The 14,826-nt window shown below is 44.4% G+C and overlaps 1 protein-coding gene across 6 annotated transcripts in view; it reads left to right on the top strand.

The window, feature by feature from the left end:
• The window catches only part of NAV1 (neuron navigator 1), a 282,057-nt gene that overhangs the window by 227,705 nt on the left and 39,526 nt on the right, over positions 1 to 14,826 (top strand). For all 6 annotated transcript variants that reach the window (XM_040337722.1, XM_040337721.1, XM_040337720.1 and 3 more), the window contains 4 exons: positions 3,569 to 3,664; positions 3,746 to 3,911; positions 4,251 to 4,486; positions 7,134 to 7,288. In XM_040337722.1, the coding sequence (XP_040193656.1) occupies positions 3,569 to 3,664; positions 3,746 to 3,911; positions 4,251 to 4,486; positions 7,134 to 7,288 (653 nt within the window). The remainder of the gene's footprint in view (positions 1 to 3,568; positions 3,665 to 3,745; positions 3,912 to 4,250; positions 4,487 to 7,133; positions 7,289 to 14,826) is intronic.

Here is a 14,826-nt window from a genome sequence, read left to right as displayed (position 1 = left end):
TGTGTGTAGACCTCAGTAATGTTGGTTATAGGCGAGTAAAGATGAGTAATCTTATAAACGAGTAAAATTCTTCTTCATTGCCAGTGTCGTAATATACAGTTGGGTCCATATATATTTGGACACAGGCACATTTTTCATACTTTTGGCTCTGTATGCCATCAGAATAAAATTAAAACAAAACAATCCAAATTAATTTGAAGTGCAGACTTTCAGCTTTAATTTCAGGTGTTGAACATAAATTAAAGTACACATTTTAGGAACTGCAACCATTTTTATACTCCGACCCCCCCCCCCCCCATTTTCAGGGGCTCAAATGTAACTGGACAAGTGAATATATTCATAAATAAAATGGTAATTTTTTATATTTTATTGAGAATCCTTTACTGCAATGACTGCCTAAAGTCTGGAACCCATGGACATTACCAAAGACTGGGTTTCCTCCTTTCTGATGCTTTGCCAGGTATTAAACACAGCTGTCTTCAGTTGTTCTTTGTTTGTGGGTCTTTCTGCCTTTAGTTTTGCCTTCAGCAAGTGAAATGCATTCTCATTTGGGTTGAGATCAGGTGATTGGCTCGGCCATTACAGAATATTCTACTTCTTTTCCTTCAAAAGCTCCTGGGTTGCTTTCATTGTCCATCTGTACTGTGAAGCGCCATCCAATCAACTTTGCTGCATTTGGCTGAATCTGGGCTGACAGGATATCTTTAAACACTGCCGAATTCATCCGACTGCTTCTGTCTTCTGTCACATGATCAATAAACACCAATGACTCAGTGATACTGGAAGCAATGCATGCCACTGCCATCACACTGCCTCCACCATGTTTTACAGATGACGTTTGGATCATGAGCTGTTCCAAGCCTTCTCCACACTTTTTTCTTTCCGTCATTCTGGTGCAGAAAAATCTTAGTTTCATCCATCTAAAGAATGCTTTTCCAGAACTGGTCTGGATTTTTTAGATGTTTTTTGGCTAATCTTGCTTTTCTATTCTTCAGGCTTATGAATGGTTTGCACCTTGTGGTGAACCCTCTGCATTTGCTCTTGTGAAGTCTTCTCTCGATTTTAGACTTTGACAATGATACACCCACCTCCTGGACATTGTCGTTCACTTGTCTGGATTTTGTGAATGGGTTTTTCACTTGTCTGGATGTTGTGAATGGGTTGTTCTTTACCATAGAGAGGATCCTGCGATCATCCACCACTGTTGTCTTATGTGGACATCAAGGCCTTTTTATATTGCTGAGCTCACCAGTGCTTTCTTCTTTCCTCAGAATGTACCAAACTGTTGATGTGGCCACTCCTAATGTTACTGCTATCTCTCTGATGGATTTGTTTCATTTTTGAAGCCTTAAGCCTCATGTACACGGGATGTTTTAAAACCTCTCCTTAATGATGGAACTTGACAGCTAGTAACCATATTTAGAGTCGCGTTTGCATTTAGAAGCGTTTTGTGCATTGCAAGTGGTCAGAAATGTATCTCCATTAAAAACGCCTAGAAAAAAAAAGCGGCTAAACACGAGTTACCGCGTTTACAAGCTGTTACAGGCATTTGGGGTTTCAAATGCCTCTGAACATCCATGAAGCTTTCCAAAAAATGCTTCTGACCTCAACGGCCAGGAAACGGCTATAAACGACTCTGTGTATACGTGTTAATAAGGTAACATAGAGGAGAGTTCAGAGGCAGCTGAAAAAAATGCTCAACTGCTCCTAAACGTCAGTTTATCAGCAGCAATGTACATGAGGCCTTACAATTGCCTGTTTCACTTGCATGGACAGCTTCTTTGAACGCATGATGTAGGTTCACAGCATAAGGTTCCAAATGCAAATGCCTCACTTAGGCCTCATATATACTGCTGCTAAATGGACGTTTAGGAGCAGAGGGGGGCATTTTTTTCCGCTGCCCCTGAACTCTCCTCTGTTATCTTATCAGTACATGTACACAGGGTCGTTTATAGACGTTTATAGGCATTTTTTGGAAATGCCAAATGCCTGTAACAGCTTGTAAATGCTTGTAAATGTGGTAAATCGCATTAACCGCATTTCGTTTACAGACGTTTTTACAGGCTTGTAAACGCGGAAAAACTGATGTTTTTAAACGTCGGTTACTGTCAAGTTAAATTGTCTAGGAGAGGTTGTAAAACGTCCCGTGTACATCAAGCCTTATGCCGCGTACACACAATTGGACATTCCGACAACAGAACCGTGGATTTTTTTTCCGGCGGATGTTGGCTCAAACTTGTCTTGCATACACACGGTCACACAAATGTTGTCGGAAATTCTGAACGTCAAGAACGCGTGACGTACAACACGTACGAGGAGAAGAGAAAAATGAAGTTCAATAGCCAGTGCGGCTCTTCTGCTTGATTCCGAGCATGCGTGGAATTTTGTGCGTCGGAATTATGTACACCCGATCGGAAAATTTGAGAACCAGCTCTCAAATTTTTGTTGTCGGAAATTTCAACAGCAAATGTCCGATGGAGCCTACACACGGTCGGGATTTCCGATAACAAGCCCCCATCAAACATTTGTTGTCAGAAATTCCGATCGTGTGTACACAGCAGACCTTTTACCTGCTTAATGGATGAAGAAATAACGAAGGAGTAGCCCACACCTGGCCATAAAACAGCTTTTGATTCCATTGTCCCAATTACTTTTGGTCCCTTGAAAAAGGGGGGTGGCTATTCTTAAGAGCTGTAATTCCTAAACCCTTCCTCCGATTTGGATGTACATACCCTCAAACCTGAGAGTATGTATTTTCAGCCCATATCCATTATATAACTATAGCTTGAATATGTTTTGGTAAATATCTGAAAAATAAAAAATTGTGCCTGTGTCCAAATATATATGGACCTAACTGTACTCCTTTATACTCGCGTAAACATGCTTATAGACGAGTAAACATGTGTATGTGAGTAAATTACTGCACTGAAATGTAAAATTTTCTGTTTTTGTTTTACTGCTCTTTACTTAACGCTGTATTACTGATCTTTACTCAGCTGTGCGCATGGTTGCATAGACAACAATGCATCTCCATTTCATATCCGTAAAAAACATGTCTTTTTTTTACTCCCGTGTGCAAGAGGCCTAAGTCACACCATATACATACTGTATTTTATATACTCCCCACTTTGCTGACCTGAAATGTGCACTTACCGAAAATACTCCATCATTTCCATTAACGCAAACCTTTTTTTCCAAAATATAGGTGTGTATTTGACAAGCCATTCATTTGATAGCTATCCATTTGTGAATATGGATAATGAACGTGTTCTTCATTCATTGCTTTAAGTTTACATGTAACTTGGGTAAAAGTGAAAGTCGGCTGGATGTAAAGCCCATTGCCCTCTCTTCTTGCATTAACACATCAATTCATATATGCACATATCAAGTAATTTCAAGGAAAAATGTGGAAACAGTTGTAAACAAGTTTTTTTAGTAGTATAAGCTTGTCTAAAGGAATTGGTTCAGACAACATCTGTGCATATGGAACACATTTGTGGGTAATGCTTCATATTTTATGTATAAGAGTGAGCTCTTTTATCTGACACTCCCATATCTTTATCTGTAGGATCTGAAACAGCAGGAGTTCCTCTTGGGTTATTTAAAGATTAGTAACAAAGCAGATTGGAAAAGTCTGGATGAAGCTGTGTGCCAAACCTTTCAGGTACTTAGTAACACACTGTTTGCTTTTGCTTTACCTTTATTATGCCTTCTTCCTTCCTAACAATCTTTTTTTTCTTTTTAGGACTATGTAAATCAGGTTGATCCAGGAGCTACATTGGGCCTTGGCAAGGATTCTCTGAGTGGATACAACCTAGGACACATATCTAGGGCTCTGGATACACAAGCACCTGAAATCCCTCCATCTAGAAATTTGCGAAACACCACCAATGTTATCTTAAAGCTAAAAGGTTGGACAGTTGCCACCAGAGCTTGAGATGTTGTTGCCTTTTTGTCTGTGGGCTCATTCACATGGGGTGTTTTAATTCATGCCCAGTGCAGGGCTGTGTTATACAGACACAGGAATGCACAGATGTGTGCATCCCCGTGCTGCCAGTCCCATAGCTGTCTCTTAGGACACATCGGCTGCACTGATACATCTTCTGCTCCGAATATGACATTCATGTGAGTGCCGGTGCATGGCCCCAAACGCACCCAGGGTGCACAGGGCTTGAATTTAAATGCTCAGTGTGAACGAGGCCTCTATCTCTTTCATGCTAATTTTTTCCTTTTCTTTTTTAAATTATCAGGTCTGAAGGAAAGATGTGTGGATCTGCTGGTGTTTGAATCTCTCATCCCCAAGCCCATGCTTCAGCATTATGTTAGCCTGTTGTTGAAACATAGAAGATTGCTGTTATCTGGTCCTAGTGGCACAGGCAAGAGCTTCTTGGCACATAGACTGGCTGAATATTTGGTGGAGAGGTCAGGGCGAGACATTACTGATGGCATTGTTACTGCCTGTAACATGCACCAGCAGAGCTGTAAGGTTAGTGCAACAATCATTACCTGTAATAATTATACAACATTATCTCTAGGCTCTTACTATCGGGCACCAAATCTTAAATCCAGTCTGGCTCCCAGGTCTCATGGGCTGTAGTCTTTGCAACACTATAAAATAGCAGAGATTTTGCCACCACCACTCAATAGGTATAACTTTCCAGCAACCTCATCAGCTCTCTGTGCCTCCCTCTGCCCATAGAAGCGTATAGATAGCATATTACCTCTCTTGTTCACGTCTATTGAGTGGGTTTCAAAACAAATCTCCCAGTGTTATGTGACTATTTTATGTCACTCAGTTTATCATCTGTAGTAATCCTTCACAGGCTGCAATTTTGGATATATGGAACGGACAAGTAGGGTATATATTTATTTAATGTTGGTATTGGAGATTTACTGAACATTTGGGTCAATTCACTAAGTTGTAAACCCTCTTTTACACCCAGTGGAGTGAACAGCTTTATATGATACACAGAGATAAAACAAATATCCCTACATAAGTTTTACTTATGTATTTGCTGTCTTTCCCTTTCTACACTGTGGAAAGTGCAGATCATGTTACAAATCTTTCTTCCTGTTTCAGCAGCACATAGAGGTAGGTGTGGAGTCTGGGCTTACACTGTGTGAGAGCTTATTGAAGGAAAGGCACACACACCCCTCCACATAGGCAAAGAAACAAAGGAGCATGCAAAGCTGTACTCTGTTAATCTACCTCTAAGCATCTTCCCGACACAAAGTTTTAGCTGCTCTGTGTGTCGGAGAACTTGGCAGATGTGACTCTGCTGATAACAGAGTAGCGGAGCACCAGAGAGACATGGCACTTTGGAGAGAGATAGCTAAACACTACATGCATATGTGCCTAGGTCAAATTTAATGAATGGGGTTTACAACCACTTTCAAGTGTAAGTTCAACTTTACAGAAAAATCCGTAAGTTGAACTTACACAGGTCCCCGTAGTCCTCACCCCCCAGTCCCGCTGACCTGTACCGCCGCAATCCCTGGTTCTAAGCCGCAGTATATCCACTTCAGGAACCCGTGGCTTAGATATCTTCTCTCCATCTTCGCATTTCCGGCATAGCTGACAGGACAGGCTATGCGGCTGCTGACATCAATTATGCGGCTGCTGACGGGGGACGTTTTGGACATTCAGCTCAGAGGATTTCTAAGACACAGATATATCTGGGCTTGGAACCGGAGATTGCTGCGGTACCGGTCAGCGGGACTGGTGGCGAGGAGGGGGATCTGAGTAAGTTCACCTTACAGAATTTTCTGTAAAGGTGAACTTACCCTTTAAATAACGGCAATTAAAAATGTGCTCAATTAATTTGTTCGGTAATTTACCACATTGGACCATTCCTGAGCATGCAGCCCAGCAGGTCAGGAAAGGGTCATAGTACCCCTACCCATTTACCAAAAAGGTGTCAAAAAGTAATAAACACACGGACAGTTTTGGACAATTCCTTTATTAAAAAACGATGTCCCCTGTCCCCCCATTGTCATCACGCGGCCCACTGTACCTTGAAAAAAACGCTCCTGCCCTCCATGAAGGCTGGCCGCCTACTGCAGGCTCCGCCATTTGACATTTCTAATATAGGTAAAGGGCGTGTCCGCCTGGCTACATCACTTGGTGGCCTTGTGACATCACTGACCCAGCATGCACCGGTCCGTGACGTCACAAGGTGGCCGGACCACCCATTAAAGGAAATGTCAAATGGCGGAGCCTGCAGTAGAAAGCCAGCCTTCATGGTCAGTGGGAGCTTTTCTTATGAGGGATGAGGCCCCTCACAAGGTGCTTTGGGGCGGGGGGCAGAGCCCCCCCTGCCCAAAGCCCCCACCCCCCCATGTTGAGAGGACATGTGGCCTGCTATGGTTCAGGAGTGGTCTCTCGCCCCCCCCCCTTTCCTGACCTGCCAGGCTGCATACTAGGATAAGGGTCTGGTATTGACTGCTTTGGGGGGACCGCACACCTTTTTTTTTATTTTTACATTTTGGCAGTTTCCCTTAAAATCCATACCAGACTCAAAGGGCCTGGTATGCATTTTTACCATCATTTTTTAATTGTTTGCATTTTATTTCATATTCAGCTGTCAGCGGGGTACCCGCTGACAGCTGATGAGTCATCCATTGTTAAGGATGCAGCGGCTGGCTTCCCGACCCGCACCTTAGCAACCAGCTATTTGCCAGCAAAACCCTGGCGGTAAATATTGCATGATTTTTTACTTTCTGGTCCATTTGAAAATTGGACTTAAGAGTTTTTGAATAGGACTTAATTTACCGCATGTGATAATTTATGCAAATGGTTCATGTGACTGCGTTATTGCATGTGGTAAACATTAGTGAATTGCCTTATTGTTTTTTTTTCTGCTGTCTTAACTTGTGATTTTTATAAAGATTACCTGTTCTTTTGGTAACATTTTTAGGATGCTGCCTAATACCTACATAAGGAGAAGCTTCTAATTATACTTTGCTAAGCTGCAAAAACTTGTTTTTTTTATTAATATGTGTAGAGAAGGGCAACTTCCACATCTGCCAGTTTCCTAGTACAAGACACAAAGGAATTAATAATGCATGCTTTGTTATTAGGCATTTTTTTATGTTCAAACTGGTAATGTGTCATGTAACTTTGCCCTTAATAGGATCTGCAACTATACCTCTCCAACCTGGCTAACCAAATTGACAGAGAGACTGGGACATGTGATGTTCCCTTAGTGATTTTACTGGATGATGTAGGTGAAGCTGGAGCCATCAGTGAGTTGGTGAACGGGGCCCTGACCTGCAAATACCATAAGTGGTAAGGTGTATACAGCATGTAATACAGTAGAATTTCTGTTTCACTTGTAACTGTAGAGTACTGTGTTATCCATCAATTTACACGGAAAGTTTGGGGTTTGAGTGACACCCTTGTTTGGCTAACTTAAAGGATCACTAAAGGATTTTTTTTTTTAGCTAAATGGCTTCCTTTACCTTACTGCAGTACTGGTTTCATGTCCTCATTGTTCGTTTTTGCTTTGAAGTGGCTGTAATTCTGCTCTGATCTCCACACTTCCTGGTTGTCTTTTTCCTTATAACCATCGTACTGGGAGCTTTTCACTGTAGGTCTAAGCTGTCATTACTGTGTGTCTAAAACTTAACAGAACCAATCAGATTCATTTTAAAAACAAAACACTGCCCTGGATTTGTTTGTTTTCTTTATCGTACATCACGGGACACAGAGCGGCATTCATTACTATATGGGTTATATGGAGTACCTTCAGGTGTAGACACTGGCAATCTCAAACAGGAAATGCCCCTCCCTATATAACCCCCTCCCATAGGAGGAGTACCTCAGTTTTTACGCCAGTGTCTTAGGTGTTAGTCATGGTTTAGCTTGCCTCCGCATCCTTGGGATTAGGTGAGCTACCGGTTCTGTCCAAAAAAGCCTCAGCGCTAAAGTGGTCAGTAACCGGACCCCAAACCCTTGGGGTATAGCCCATAATGCTTTTCTTTTTAGAGAGCTGGACCCTGGGCCCAGAACTTAGAAACCTTTGGGTACCTAAAGTTTTCTGTTGCCAGGGTGCTATATGGGCCCAGGACAGTGGATCCTTCATAGGAACCCAGGGCCTGAAGGTCTAGACATCCCCACGGAGATGGGGGAAGATTGGGCCTCTTGCTTGGCAAAGTCCTGCGGCATGGAGCAGGTAAGTGAGGGGAAAACTTGCGGAACTTGGTTCTTAGCAGGTTTTTTTCTGGGGGGTCACAGGGGACATGCCTAAAGTTATGCACTGCATCTGGCAAACTAGTCACATATCATAAAGATAGGATGGCTCTCTATGTATTATTCCCCATAAGATGTGACCTCCCTTGTAGTGTTGGAAAAGCATTGAGTGGGGCCTGTGTTATATAAAAATATATGTGTGTGTCAGAGAGCTTTGCTTACCTGCAGGCCTCCAGGCGATGCTCCATTCAGTCTTCCTCCTCAGAGCCTGCAAGCAGGCAAAACGCTGACCTCCTCATGGTTCCAGGCTGCAGGCTGCAGTTTGCTGGAACAGAGAGGTCCCTTCCTCCCAAAATCCCCCCCCCCTCCCCCTGTCGGGAGGGGCATTTCCTGTTTGAGGTTGCTGGGGGGGAAGGGCGGGTCAGTGGCTTAAAGGAAGGGGCGGCCCTTCCTTGTTTGTTCCATCAATACTTTGGAACTGAGGAGAAAGACCAGAGCGGCAGCACGGGGCGCCGAGGACACACAGTGGCCAGAAAGGATATTGCAGTCTTCAGAGGACTGTTTTGTCAAGCCTAGAAATAGGCTGTTTCTTTTCCATCTCATAGTTTTTCTTTGCAATACTACTCAGGGGGACAGAATGTTTTTTCTTTCCTGGATTTGAAACAAAAACGAAAAAAAAAAAAAAAAAAGTCATCTAGGGGAGAGGAAGCATTTTTTTTATCCCCCAAACAGGTGTTTGGACAATTAACTTTTATAGTTCCAAATACCAATAGGTAGCAGGTGTACCTCGGTATTGTACCATGGTATGCCGCTGTTTTCCCTACAGGGAGCCTTGGGGCCATCGGGATCTGGGGCTGGAGCTGACGCGGGTCAGTCCAACCCTAAGATGGTCACGGAGGAGGTATTACTCACCTCTTTAAAAGAGATGCAGAAAAGCATGGGAAAAATGATATCCGCAGCTATGCGGGGCAGTAAGCGGAATAGATCTCCGTCGCCCGAGCGCGGACCCTCAGAAGAGGAGGTCCTTTCCTCAGGGGAATTGGACGACCTCTTGGACACGGACCAAGTAGGTTCAGGGATCGAAGACCCGGATACAGAGGAGTCTGGGGCAGTCTCCCTGAGGGAGAGCTGGTGGATTCAAGGATTGTCGGACTTGGTCCATAGGACATTCAACTTGCCAGTACCAGATCTCCAGGTATCGACGGTTTCAGCTTTGGGCTCACTGAGGGCGCCTCAAAGCAATGCTGTGTTTCCGATCCATCCTCTATTAGAGGGAATTTTGTTCCAAGATTGGAACAAGCCAGATAAGATCTTCTTACCACCTAAAAGGTTCTCTGTCCTATATCCTATGGAAGAAAATTTTTCCAAAAGATGGGCTACTCCTGCAGTGGACGCAGCCATCTCATGTGTTAACAGATCGTTAACATGCCCTGTAGAAAACATACAGGTGTTCAAGGATCCAGTTGATAAGCGCTTGGAAGCACTACTTAAGAACTCCTTCACTACTGCAGGGGCAGTAGTACAGCCAGCTGTGGCTGCGATTGGGGTCGCTCAAGCATTATCGGATCAATTTAAGCAGATGCTTAAACTTATTCCGGCCCAGCAGGCAGAAAATTTTTCGGATGTCCCTAAGGCCATATGTTTTACGGTAGACGCAATCAAGGATTCTATCCAGCAAGCGTCACGTTTATCGTTATCCCTTATCCATATGAGAAGACTCTTATGGTTAAAAAGCTGGGAGGCTGAGCCCCCATGCAAGAAGCTCCTGGTAGGGTTCCCCTTCCATGGAGGACGACTCTTCGGAGAAGACCTAGATAAATACATTCAGACCATTTCAAACGGCAAGAGTACTCTCTTGCCAACTAAGAAGAAGGTTCAGGGACCTGCGTTTAAACGACAGTATTCCCCTGGGCAGTGGCCCTCTAATGCCAAGCAGTATCGACGGCCTCCTGCAAAAGCAAACTTCGGCTTCAACAGCAGATCACAAGGACAGGCTGTTAGAGGCAAAAGGCAGTGGTTTCGCAAACCAGCAAAACCAGCCCCCAAGCCAACCTTATGAAGGGGCGCCCCCACCCACGAAGGTGGGGGGAAGGCTGCGACTCTTTTCAGAGATTTGGGAAGCCAGCATTCCCGACGAGTGGGTACGGTCTTCCGTGGCCACAGGCTACAAATTAGATTTCCTAAGGTTTCCTCCTCCTCATTTCCAGAAGTCGAGGATTCCAAACGATCCGGAAAAGGGAGCCGCATTAAGATCGGCATTAGATCATCTACTTTCCCAGGAAGTAATAGTAGAGGTACCAGTCCTGGAACAGGGGCTGGGTTTCTACTCCAACCTATTCATCATCCCAAAATCCAATGGAGATGTCAGGCCAATTTTGGACCTAAAGATGGTAAATGCATATCTAAAGATCCGCTCATTTCGGATGGAATCCGTGCGGTCAGCAGCTGCCACACTCCAGAAGGACGACTTCATGGCGTCCATAGACATAAAGGATGCCTACCTTCATGTTCCAATTTATCAGCCACATCAAAGATATCTACGCTTCAGGGTGGCTTCGCGTCACTTCCAATTCGTGGCGCTTCCCTTCGGGTTGGCTACGGCCCCCCGGGTGTTCACGAAGGTCCTAGCTCCAATCCTAGCCAAACTAAGGATCCAAGGGGTCACGATCCTAGCATACCTGGACGACCTCCTAGTCATAGATCACTCGTCTCCCGGCTTGGAGCGAGCAGTGGCCCTCACGGTCCAATACCTCGAGAGGTTCGGCTGGGTCCTAAATCGAGAAAAGTCAGCTTTCCAGCCCACAAAGCAGTTGGAATATCTCGGCATGAGATTAGACACAGAACAACAAGGAGTGTTCCTACCTCTGAGGAAGGTAAAAGCCATCAAGGAATTAATCCTACTGGTTCTAAGCAAGAAAGAACCGACTATTCGCCTATGTATGAGGTTACTAGGCAAGATGGTGGCCACATTCGAGGCGGTACCATACGCCCAGAGCCACACTCGCATCCTACAGGCAGCCATCCTGTCAGCATGGAGCAGAAGGCCACAGGCCTTGGATATCCCGTTGCCGCTCTCATCAAGAGTCCGACAAAGTCTGTGTTGGTGGTTAGACCCTCAGAATCTACTGAAGGGGAGGTCTTTCAGCCCAGTGGCTTGGAAGATAGTGACCACAGACGCCAGCCTGACGGGCTGGGGAGCAATTTTGGATGGTTGCACTCGCCAAGGTACTTGGGCAAAGCCAGAGAAGCAGTTGCCCATCAACATCTTGGAGCTCAGAGCTGCTCGACTAGCCCTCAGGGCTTGGACGTCAAAATTGCAGGGGTTCCCGGTGAGAATTCAATCAGACAATGCCACGGCCGTGGCATACATAAATCACCAAGGGGGAACCAGGAGTCAAGCCGCTCAGAGAGAGGTGAGCTTGATTCTTCTATGGGCAGAGGCTCATGTGCCCTGCATATCGGCAATATTCATTCCAGGAGTGGACAACTTTCAGGCGGACTTCTTAAGCCGCCAGACTCTATGGCCGGGGGAATGGTCTCTGCATCCACTAGTCTTTCAAGCACTCTGCCAAAGATGGGGAGTGCCGGACGTGGATATCATGGCATCGAGACTCAACAAGAAACTAGACAGGTTCATGTCCCGCTCAAGGGATCCGATGGCCTGCGGAACCGATGCGTTGGTTTGCCCTTGGCATCAGTTCAAACTTCTTTATGCGTTTCCCCCGCTCCAGTTACTACCCCGCCTGCTGCGCAGGATCCGGGTGGAGCACATACCAGTCATCCTGGTAGCTCCAGCATGGCCCAGAAGGGCATGGTACTCACTAATCTTAAGGATGGTAGTGGGAGACCCTTGGACTCTTCCTCTACGGCCAGACCTGCTATCGCAAGGTCCGATCCTCCACCCTGCCTTACGGCATCTAAATTTGACGGCCTGGAAGCTGAATCCCTGATTCTCAGGGGTAGAGGTCTGTCTCAGAAAGTAATCTCTACCCTAATCAGAGCCAGGAAACCGGTCTCTAGGGTGATTTATTACAGGGTCTGGAAGGCCTATGTAGGCTGGTGTGAGTCCAAGCGATGGCTTTCTCGCAAATTTACCATCGATAGAGTATTAAGTTTTCTCCAGCTAGGAGTGGATAAAGGATTGGCATTAAGCACAATCAAAGGACAGATTTCTGCTCTGTCAGTGTGGTTTCAGCGGCCGCTGGCCACCCACTCGCTGGTTAAGACCTTCCTTCAAGGGGTCTTACGTATTAGACCTCCAGTTAAATCCCCGCTTTGTCCGTGGGATTTAAATCTTGTTCTGTCAAGTTTACAGAAACAACCGTTTGAGCCGTTGGCTGATATTCCTTTGGTTCTACTGACAAGGAAGTTAGTATTTTTGGTTGCCATAGTTTCCGCAAGAAGAGTTTCGGAGCTGGCAGCCTTATCCTGTAAGGAACCATATCTTGTTTTTCATAAGGACAGGGTCGTTCTCCGCCCTCATCCTTCCTTCCTTCCGAAGGTCATATCCAGTTTTCATTTGAACCAGGATTTGGTATTACCATCCTTCTTCCCTAAACCTACTTCCAGAAAGGAAGGGTTGCTGCATACCTTGGATATTGTCAGGGCCATGAAGGCCTATCTTAAAGCTACAAAGAAGATCCGGAAGACAGATGTGCTGTTCATTCTACCGGATGGGCCCAAGAAGGGGCAGGCAGCTGCAAAGTCCACCATTTCTAGGTGGATTAAGCAATTAATCACTCAGGCCTACGGCTTGAAAGGGTTGCCTCCTCCAGTATCATTAAAGGCTCATTCTACTAGAGCCATGGGCGCCTCCTGGGCAGCACACCACCAGATCTCTATGGCTCAAGTTTGCAAGGCGGCAACCTGGTCTTCTGTCCACACGTTTACAAAATTCTACAAGTTGGACGTAAGAAGGAATACTGATACTGCCTTCGGGCAGGCAGTGCTGCAGGCTGCAGTTTGAGACCCTCGGATTCCGGGGGCTCCTCTTGTTCGAGTTAAATTTAAAAATTTTATTTTTCTCAACTAAGTTGGATTTATTATGATTTGAGTATATCTCTAAATTAAATCCTTTTGTCTTGGAGATGTTCTCCCTCCCCTCATTGTAAGCATTGCTTTGGGACATCCCATATAGTAATGAATGCCGCTCTGTGTCCCGTGATGTACGATAAAGAAAAAGAGATTTTTAATACAGCTTACCTGTAAAATCTTTTTCTTGGAGTACATCACGGGACACAGAGCTCCCACCCCTCTTTTTTGAGGACCATTTTGGGAGGCATACTGCTTGCTACAAAACTGAGGTACTCCTCCTATGGGAGGGGGTTATATAGGGAGGGGCATTTCCTGTTTGAGATTGCCAGTGTCTACACCTGAAGGTACTCCATATAACCCATATAGTAATGAATGCCGCTCTGTGTCCCGTGATGTACTCCAAGAAAAAGATTTTACAGGTAAGCTGTATTAAAAATCTCTTTTTTGTTCTGTGTGTCTCTCTAGTTCACAGGAACATGAAAACAGTTTAAAAGTGAAACTAACCTACAGGCACATTATATGATTGATTTTTTTATCTATTTGTAATCATTTTTAAAAGGAATCAGTTAACTTTTATGTCTCTATACCCTGTAAACAGTCATTTCAGCAAAAAAAAAAAATTCCTTTTAGTGACCCTTTAAGTTATAAGATACAAGCTTTTGAGATGCTCTAGGTGTCTTTGGCAGGCGTTATAAAGCCTAGCAATGCCAAGCATATTAGGATTATCTCAAATATTTACAGGGTCAGGTTCACTTGTTTATTGTCTTGCAAGCAGTATGGAGTCTGTGAAAGTTTTTTTTTTTTTAAGAATCCAGGTATGAATATTTTTTACATGCACATATACATTTTACAACCACACAAAAAGTAATTATGTAGAAACAATTATTATATGAGAAAATAAAGTCATGGGAAAACCTGCTTATATCCAAATCATTGTGAATGTGAAGAATCACATTTTTATCTACTAAAAAGTAAAAGTGGAGATGTCTAAAAAAAAAGTAAAGTAACATGCAATGGTTGAATAGTGAGGCTTGTCAATGCTGACCTCATCTGAAAAAGTTACTTGCCTTGCTGTCAAGCTAATCCAATGGCTTACGGCTGAATTCCAGGTATAGATATTTTTATATTTTGGACCATATAGTACCTGTGGGATCCACCTGGAACGCTAATGGACTCTGTGCCAAGTGACTGTCCTTCTGCATTGTGCAACACAGGAGGTTCCCCCACTCGACACATGCATCATTTAGGCGTCACTTTGCATTTTCTTAAGGAATTGGATGAGGTGGAGAGGAAATACAGGACAGTAATGTCATGATCTTCACCAAAGTAATGAATAGTATGGAACCCTTCTGTATTCAGTAAGAAGCAGGGCGACCACTTAGCACAGAACCCCAAGGCTAGTGAAGATCACTGTAGTAGTGATGTTTACAACTGTGATACTGATTTCCAGCTTCCACAGGCATTGGCCAGGTAAAGTATGTGGCATAGTTACATTGTTCCAAGATGTAAAAATATATATACCTAGAATTCAGCTTTAAGCCATTTGATTAGTGTGACAAGGCAAGTAGCTTTTTCAGAAGGAGAAGTCAGCATTGGTAAGC

This window comes from Rana temporaria, chromosome 2 (genome assembly GCF_905171775.1).
Source record: "Rana temporaria chromosome 2, aRanTem1.1, whole genome shotgun sequence".
Lineage (NCBI taxonomy): Eukaryota > Metazoa > Chordata > Amphibia > Anura > Ranidae > Rana > Rana temporaria.
The sequence above is the reverse complement of the archived record's forward strand: the minus strand, read 5'-3'. Positions and strand labels throughout refer to the sequence as shown.